Source organism: Herpailurus yagouaroundi, unplaced genomic scaffold, assembly GCF_014898765.1.
Source record: "Herpailurus yagouaroundi ecotype Mexico unplaced genomic scaffold, PumYag 67702, whole genome shotgun sequence".
Lineage (NCBI taxonomy): Eukaryota > Metazoa > Chordata > Mammalia > Carnivora > Felidae > Herpailurus > Herpailurus yagouaroundi.
This window is the reverse complement of record NW_024420501.1, coordinates 2380981-2390355: the sequence shown is the minus strand read 5'-3', so window position 1 is coordinate 2390355 and position 9375 is coordinate 2380981. Positions and strand designations below refer to the sequence as shown.

General features: G+C 43.4%; 1 protein-coding gene across 2 annotated transcripts in view; it reads left to right on the top strand.

The window, feature by feature from the left end:
• The window catches only part of FGF13 (fibroblast growth factor 13), a 189728-nt gene that overhangs the window by 120048 nt on the left and 60305 nt on the right, over positions 1-9375 (top strand). For both annotated transcript variants that reach the window (XM_040468593.1, XM_040468592.1), the window contains exons 2-3: positions 1501-1611; positions 7629-7732. In XM_040468593.1, the coding sequence (XP_040324527.1) occupies positions 1501-1611; positions 7629-7732 (215 nt within the window). The remainder of the gene's footprint in view (positions 1-1500; positions 1612-7628; positions 7733-9375) is intronic.

Below are 9375 nucleotides of genomic sequence, written 5' to 3'. Positions count from 1 at the left end.
GCTGCCCCCCCCCCCCCCCCCCCCAGGACCGTGGGCTTCGGCGAGCGATCCAGGCGTTCCGTTTCTTTGCTCGCTTTCGAGCTCCTCGGCCCAGACTTGACTTGTGGTGCACCTTTGAAATATTTGCTGGGGAAGGGGGGAGTGGATTCCTAGAACCTTGTGGCAGAGAGCTTGGTGATCTGGCTAGACTAGTGAGACTGGTTACTCGCGACCAAAATGCAGGGTTGACGAGCGCATTTAAACTCCCAGCCAGATCGTAGGTCCTTTGGAACCTATTCCGTGAGAGAAGAGGAGCGCGATATTCAGGTGCCCGGGGCTGAGGGGGGGGAATTCACACAGCTCTAAGTGTCAGGTTGCGTCAAGGTAGCCCTTCAGGCGAGCATGCAGCGTATTTGGCCGATCTTCACCAAATGAATCCTTTACGCTCCTTTCTTACTTTTAACGAGACAAATAATACAGAATTTCAGACTTAGTCATCAGTTTGTTCTTTCTCTGTTTATGTGTTCCGCACGCTATGGGATGGAAACGCAGACATCCATTTTCTGTTTGCTCGAAGTTTTTAAGGCATTGGCTGTGCATTGGGCTTGTTTTCGAAAGGCGGAAGCGGTTGCAGAGCATGATTATGTGGCCTGAATCATCACACACACAATGTTTCAGTGCAGGGGACTGTGTTCAGTCAAAGCAAATTTGGGATAGCAGGGTTGTTCTTGGTGAATTAGGTGCTTCCTTAATCTGCGGTGATTCGTAACCGAAAATCAGTTCCATTGAGAAACCCGTGTGGTTAGATGATCATATTTCTGGTATTAAATGTGAAGATAAGTATGAACTCATTTTCTTTCCTCCCCACCAACAAAAACCCTGCCCTTTTTGCACCCACTTTCCCTAAGCATAACTAACATGATAGGGTATGGTAATAACGGTTGGGGTTTTTTTCCCTCCCCCCCCCCTTTTCTTGTATCACAGCTGGGTTTTCCAGGTTATTTGTGCCTTTTCAACATTCTCAGAACGGAGGGGACTCCATTCCCTCCGTCTTCGAATAGCGATGATTCTGAGGGAAGTCTTTTTGTTAGCGTGGTTCCTGGTCCCTGGTGGGCAAACCACTCTAACTTACCTTCGTATTTCTCCTGTTCCTTCCACGTGAAAAGGGGCACGTTGTGAAAAGGCAGAGCCTGCCGTTCGCCAACCCATCCCGAACGCTCCACGAGCTAGAGTACCGCTCTGGAAGCCGGGGCGCACGCTGCTGTCAGAAACCAGCCGCCGTCAGAAGCTGTAGGGCTTGGCCGAGTCACGAGGTAGAAAGCAGCCGTTTCTCCGGTTTGGACGTTCCCTCGGAAACTTGGGGGTTTGCTCTGCGCGTTTTCTTTCCGAGGACTCGTTAAAGTTGTAGCGTGACCCTTGACAGCAACGTCCGGCGAATGAAATCAGAATCCCGGATCCCAAGTCTCTCCCGCCGCCTGTGCACGACTTAACGATTGATGCAAATTCCCATTCTCTTTGCAGAGCCTCAGCTTAAGGGTATAGTCACCAAACTCTACAGCCGACAAGGTTACCACTTGCAGCTGCAGGCAGATGGAACCATCGACGGCACGAAAGACGAGGACAGCACTTACAGTAAGTGACTGCGAAATAAATAGTAGATCCCCAGCCCGTTGCTGACATGGCGCGTTTCCTTCCCTTATTTATTTGTTTACGAACGACCCTTGCTAAATTCCGACCCGAGGGCAGAAAGGCCGCCAGCCCCGTACTCGTGTTTATACGGGTCAACCTGAATGAAGCCAGTTGAACGTGAAAACTGGCTAAAGTGGCGAACTGCAGCAAATGATGTGGACACCGTCTGGAGAACAATCCACATGTCATCTCCATGGTAATCTGGATAGATTTATGGCTGGCCTTTGGATTTTTATTACTTTTTTCCCCCCACAGAAAATTTACTCACCCACACACCCGATCCCGAAATAGCACGTTACCTCTACTCTTAAGAACTGGTCTCATCCCAAGAGAGAGGAGTGGTTTCGTGTCTAATTGGGATTTTAACAGTTGAGATACCTCCACAGGTGGGGAGAGGGATTTCTTGTAGAGTTTTTTTTTTTTTTTACCGTGCTCTGAAGGCCACGCTGGGACCATAATGGCGAACCTTAACCAAAAGGGAGCACGTCGAAACTAAAGTCAGTTTTGTTATTTCTGATGATTGAAGTAAGGTGAGTCTAAGCCGTGACATAACCTTTTGATGACGTGTGCTTTATTTATCTGAAATAAGAGAAACAGACTCACAAATAGGGAAGCCCTCTCTTCACTTCACTTGCATGCTGCAGACTTTTGCAGACCCAATGAAATATTCCGTGAGGCTGAAGCACCTACTTCTCACAATTCGTTCTCTTGTTTTCCCTCATTTCTGTTGCATTTCCCTCAGGCTTTGGTAACTTCCCAGAAACATCCCCATCGTCGGCTCAGAAAGCAGCCAAGGAAAGCCGATCAGAGTGGTAACAAGTCCTCAGCGGCATTTTTAGAGATGTTTGGCTGTAGACAGCAAGGCCATAGACAGGGGTCCCCATGTAAAGTGTCAAGACAGTTTCTCACCTTTTAAGAATGCTCCCCGGGCTGATGGCCAAGCTATGACCTCAAGAGGAAGTCACCTTTAATTACCCTTGAAGAAAGCCCTGGTGATACCTAGGATGAAAAACATCCACACTAAATGGTTCTCACTGTTCTTGCAAAATGCTGTGTTACCGCTGTTCTACAGTGAGTATCCTAGACGATCTTTTGTGCCTACTCTTCTGCTTGAAAAAATGAGTCAAGTGTAACTAGAAGGTTTTACCGTAATCATATACAGAATACAGACGTTCGTACGCAGGGATCAGTAGTAAAACATTCCCGTAAGTTTTATGTAGAATCAGCTCTTAGGGAAGGAATTGGAAGGGTGTGCATTGGTCTGGTTTTCAAAGCGCCTCGGCAGAATAGATCCTTTGGGCATTATCGAAAGGAAGTTCTGATTAGCTGCTAATGAGCCCCACCCCGTCAAGTTTTCCCACTTCTACTTCTGACCTTTTCTCCAGGTTACAATCGGAGAAAAAGTGATTTGGGAGCTAGCGTTCACACGTGTCGCTTGAAAAGGAAAAATTAGTTCGTTTGTTGTGTTTTGTAAACAGCAGTATGTCAAACGTGTCGAGATCATACGGTATGTGGCCATGTTAAGAAACGTATAGACACATATACGTGCACACGTATATTCATATACCTTCGTACACATACATCATCTACCTACACACAGGCTTTAGATCATGGAGTAGGTTTTACTCGTCAATTCCTACGTGTTCACAGCTCCTGCCTTCAGTTGTCTTATGCCTCTGATACGAATGGCATTTCTGTGTGCTAATGATATTGTAAGACCTTGAAAGAGTGTGGGCCTGAGAACCAGAATCTGTGTTTAGGCAGAATGTAGTAATGAGAGGTAAGTCAAACGATAGTGGTAAGTATTACCACAGCATGAAGCCTACAAGTGGAAAGCATCTCAGAAGAGATTCCGAGTCTGTGGGGCTTGACCCTACCCCGGATGCCAAGTGTGACCAGAAGCCGGGGGGACTAGGTCATCTTCCCAACTGAGGATATTGGAGGGCACGAGTCATCATGAAACAGGAATGTTTCATGATTGAAATGATTATTAAAATGATCATCGTTAGAGTGCAAGTCCAGCCATATACATTTGTTCTTTTTTTTTCCCCCTAAAGCCAAGCAGTCTTCTTGGCATTCATTAGTTATTTTAAATGAGTAGAACAAGACTACAGTTGGTTTCTTATTCACCTGTAACTCCTTTGTTTATATAGTATTTCCTTAATGTGTATTCCTGGAATTGCGTTTGTATTTTTCTTATTTTTTAGCACCTCGCATCATTTTTTCACATTTAGTTCAAATCGATTTTACGACCTTTTAGTCCTGATGTGGTAAACAAAAGCATGATAAAACGAATTAGTTCACGTTTACCCAGATATATCGATGCCTAAAAACATGTGTTTGGTATAATACATTTAAGCTGACCTTAGATTTATTGCAGTGGTAAATGTCAGTTCAATAAAATCTCATCATGAGCATATCAGCCATTGTAAATTATGTATTTCCCCCTGAAAAGGAAAAGATGATAGACATTTCATGGCAGGAGTTTTATCATCTGCCTTGGGTGCAATGAGGGCTATTTTATTTTATTTTTTCAACGTTTATTTATTTTTGGGACAGAGAGAGACAGAGCATGAACGGGGGAGGGGCAGAGAGAGAGGGAGACACAGAATCTGAAACGGGCTCCAGGCTCTGAGCCATCAGCCCAGAGCCCGACGCGGGGCTCGAACTCACGGACCGTGAGATCGTGACCTGGCTGAAGTCGGACGCTTAACCGACTGCGCCACCCAGGCGCCCCATTGAGGGCTATTTTAAAAGAATAGGCAACTTTCCCTTTAAATGTCCGGGAGTGTTCCCAGTTCAAGGTGTCGGGTCTTCCCAATCTACATTAAGATGTACTTTGATTAATTGCTCCCTTTGAGAAGTTGACCTTAGCCCAACTAATGAAGAAGGATGACCTCAGTGTCCTATTCAGTAAACATTAAGTGCCAACTTGTGCACATCTCTGAGAAAATGGTCCCTTCAAGGTAGAAGGAGTTTGTTTTTATGTAGACACAGCAGAGAACAAACAAGAAACAAAAGCCTCATTATTTGTTAAAAGTTTATTCAAGGGCGCCTGGGTGGCCCGGTCAGTTAAGCATCCGACTCTTGATTTCAGCTCAGGTCATGATCTTGCGGGTTCATAGGATGGAGCCCCACGTCCAGCTCTGTGCTGACAGCAAGGAACCTGCTTGGGATTCTCTCTCTCCCCCTCTGTCTCTGCCCCTTCCCTGAAAGCACTCTCTCTTCCTCTCTCTCAAAGTAAATAAACTTTAAAAGAAAAAAAAGCTTATTCAAAACCTTGTTGGAAATGGAAACGAGATTTTAGGTACTTAATGAATGTGTTTTAGATACACAAATGAAATCAGTCGATTTCTTCTTCTATTTAGAATATTTTCATTCTAATTGAAGTAATCTCTTCTGTCCATGAGAAAGTACTCCAGATTTAAAGAAACACAGGCACATAGGAAAATAGTGATTCTGCCCAAGCTTACCCTTGATATAATTTCTTTGCATTTAAAAAAAATTTTTTTAATGTTTATTTTTGAGAGAGAGAGAGAGAGAGGGAGACACAGAATCGGAAGCAGGCTAAGCTCTGAGCTGTCAGCACAGAGCCCGAGGTGGGGCTTGAACCCGTGAACCGTGAGATCATGACCTGCGTCGAAGTCGGACGCTCCACTGACTGAGCCACCCAGGCGCCCCTCTTTGCATTTTTATTTGGAAAGGCTGACAACCCTTTAGACTTTCAGCCAACCCAGTTTGTTATCTACCATGAATGTCTAAAGACCAGACTAGTTAGACGAGCCGCTGTCTGCTGCTGCTTTCTTCAATATTTGTGTTTTAGAGTGCTGAGTTTTTATTTTGAATCGGGTTTCATAGAAATTTATGGTACATAGTGAAAAATTCATGTTCTACTATATTGTTAATACCATTATTCAAGAATAGATAATCCTGGGCATGGATTGCTGATGGTCTTTGCTACTCTTCCACTTACTGCTCTGTGATGTTTGGAATTGAAGCATTTTCTTGCTCATTAAAACCCACACCAGCGAGTAGTTGAGGCACATGGTGAAAAGCAAATCGTTTTCGCTTTTTTTTTTTTTTTTTTGCTTGTTATAAGCTGCATTAAGAGAACTAAAGAGGTTCCAAATGTTGTAAACAATGAAGTTCCAGAAAGAATCCTGAATTTCATCTGTCATTCCCTGTCCCTTATTAGCATGACTAAGCTACGATTCAGACCCAGGCTGGTATTCCATTTGTCTGATAGTACGTAGTGGTATGGCTTTTATACCAAACCCATATGGAAGTTTGTGTTTGGTTTTTTAGAACTCAGAATCTTTCAACTATGAACCTCCACAAAATGGGAATGTGATGATCTCTCACATTCCAGAAATACAGCCTTGTCACGTTTTCACCATACACATTGCTGTCAGTCCACAAATGTGTGTTGAGCACCTGCTGTGAGCGAGGCATCATCAACAGAAGGAGATATATACATGACATACTCAAAGGTATCAGACTTCTTTCCTATGCATTGCACTGTCAAAGATAGCTTGAGATCCTGGCTTGCAATCTGTGCAATTACTTTCCTTTACCTCACATAACAGAAGGGCACAGCTTTTAATATGATGAGCATTGAATGGGATGCCATCGGTAGCATGTGGTAGGAGCACTTGGATTTTGAACCGTACGATGTCCTGCTCCTCTTTGCTAACACCCTGATTTTAAGGGAAATATACATTGTAGGCTCCCCAAGGAATATTTAGTTCTTCATTAATGTTTCTCATCTATATTACCCCACCTATAGACATATATATAACATATATATATATAACACATATATATGTTATTCACTCACACACACACACACACACACACACACTTAACATACATCAAGGTAAGAGGTCTCAGAAAGTCTGCTCTTACCCATGTGGGGACTCTTTTACACTCTTGTTCAGAGAGATGATAGCAGACTGATCCATCATCCTCCATGAACTTACACACCAAGGCAAAAATCATCAACGTTGGTCTAGGACTCTTGAGAGAAAGGTGCACAGGCTGGCTTCAAAAGATGTGTGTGGCAGGCACTACGTTTTAAAAATGTACTGTTTTATTTTTATTCACGGCGTAGGAGGGAGTAGACAGCTGGTAGGGGGAGGACGCCCACCGGTTTTCTCCAGTGAGTGGTGTGTAATTGTGGGGAGAGCATGGGTGTAAGTTTCACGCACTCAAACCTTCAAATGGAGAAACGGAGGCCTCTTTGGTACCAGCGGGCTGCCGCCTTACAACTATTTTGCTAAATAAACAAACAAACCTCTCGACTTCATTGTTTGTATTCCTTTCACCTTTGCTCCTAGAGACGAAAAGCTGGGCATACCCACCACCCTCCTCAACCCTGTCTTGGAACATGTTGGTTCTTTAAGAAATACTACTCTGGGACCCTAAGACTACAAAATGCCTTTTTTTTTTTTCTTCCAAGGCCTGGATTCATTTTGGGGTTGTTCCATTGGAAATAATACAGATAATTTAGATGAGGGAGTTGCACTGGTATCTTTTCTAAGATTCTAGGAATCTCTCCCCAACTGGTAGATCATAACCATGTCTGTGAATTTCAGCAGTCGTCTAGGAGAGTGGTTTAAAATAGTTCGTTGAGGATAGAGCTCTTTAGTGTATAGACCGATTCCTGGAAGCGTATCGCTTCAAAAGCATCAGGATTCCCTACTTCCAACACTATACAAACCATAGAATTGTCTTCCAGTTTCCCCAGGGTGTTTGAGAATATGTAGCTATGGTCCCAGTTGTGTGACTGCCACCAGAAATCAAGGGTAGAATACTAAAGGCCCTATCTGTGGGTAAATGTATATGTCTGTCTATTTTTACCAAGCACCCGTTACTGTTAGAGGGCCAGACCTGCTGGAAACCTTGAAAAGCTGTGGAATTCCGAATGATGACCTTGTTTTCACATTCTTTGTTTATTTCAGCTCTGTTTAACCTCATCCCTGTGGGTCTTCGAGTGGTGGCTATTCAAGGAGTTCAAACTAAGCTGTATTTGGCAATGAACAGCGAGGGATACCTGTACACCTCGGTAGGACTTTCACTGTGTTCGTGTTTGGACTATTCCGGTTTTCATCTGATGTGAACTAAAATATGCTACATATGTGTAACCGTTGCAGATTTCTGGGATATGAGGAAGAATGTTCTTGATGGAAATGTCTCCTTTGAAAGGACAGATGAACTTCCTGTGAAAATTCTGTCTATTGCTAGTTAACTATTTGCAGCTAACAATGTTGGGTTAACATCAGAGATCCACGAAACATTTTCGCACATGATGACGCCTGAGTTATTATTTTATGTGGCGTATAATAGAACGCTCTGGCTGGCTGTCTTGCATTGCACCTGCGGGGAGCAAAGCCATTTCTGTAAGTCAGTTCAACATCTCTTGATCCAGCTTTACCCTAAAGAACTCAAGGCGAGCTCTTCCTCCAGTTAACTCTAGGACATACAGGACAGTTCTGGAAGTTGCTCTCTTATCTGAAGTTCAGTTGGGGGCACATTTGTTGTCTGTTTTTCCATCAAGCACGTTTCGGCCTCTCTGTGTGTACAAATACCTGCTGCTCCCAAGAAATGTGTAAATAACGTAGACAAGACTTCAGCTTAGGAATATGAGGCCGAATTAAGCTTTTTAAAAACGTTTAACATGTAGATATAGGCAGAGGTGGTGCAGTTACCAGGGTTAGGATTTCTGTCTTATCGGTAGGTCGAGTTACAGGTCGTAGGAGACCACTTAATACGTGAATTCTCTGTAGTCTTCGTTTTGAATTTCCTGTGTCTTAAGAAAAGGCTAGGATGTTGAAAATGGAGAAAAGTGCTTGCCCAACCTCCCACTACATGGCCTCGAAGGAGGCTATCCCCACGATTAGAGAAATGTATTCCTCTAAGCACCAAAGTGGTACTTTTTTGCTCTCGGCCATTCCCTGGATTTATTGCAAAGCCAGGCGTGTAATAAGGCTGTTGGGAGACGTGGTGGAGACCGTGTCATAACTCTGTGTTTTCAGAGGCCAAGATGGGAAAGAGGTGAGAGACGAGTAAGACCACAAAGGACCCGTTCATTTGGCAAACCGGGTAGTTTGTTTCATATTACAACAGAATATTATTCTATTGTGGCATAATAATCCTCCAACCCTGGTCACTATCAGCATTCCTGTCAGGCCATTTCAGCTGTCATGTTTGATAAGTGCAGGGGTGTTATTATTTTTACAAATGATAAACTCGGATTTATTGTACTATTCATGACGTGTGTCACCAGTTAATACACTGCTATTCCTGCAAACGATAGGAAAGGGGATTTGTTCTTCAGATTTGTGCGTTAAGGTAAGGGAATTTAATAAAGAAGGATTTTAATTAACCTCGTTTAGATCCACAGACTACCTCGACAGGGCCAGATACCAAGGTAGGTCGTTAATAAAATAAATGACTGTTTTCTGAAACTACTGTGCAGGCATGGGAAGGAAATGGAGTCTATCCGAGGAGTACTTTTGAGAAGGTAAATACCAGATGGCGTAGGAAATAATTATTAGGCAATAATGACTGGTCAGGAATCCAGAAGGGTGAATTTTTTTTTAAATCTTGCAGCAGTTAATTGCTTTTTTTTTTTTTTTTTTAATTTTGGAAATAACATTTAAGTTAAAGACAAAGTCACGTACGTTAGGTAATATGGCAGGTCCCCCC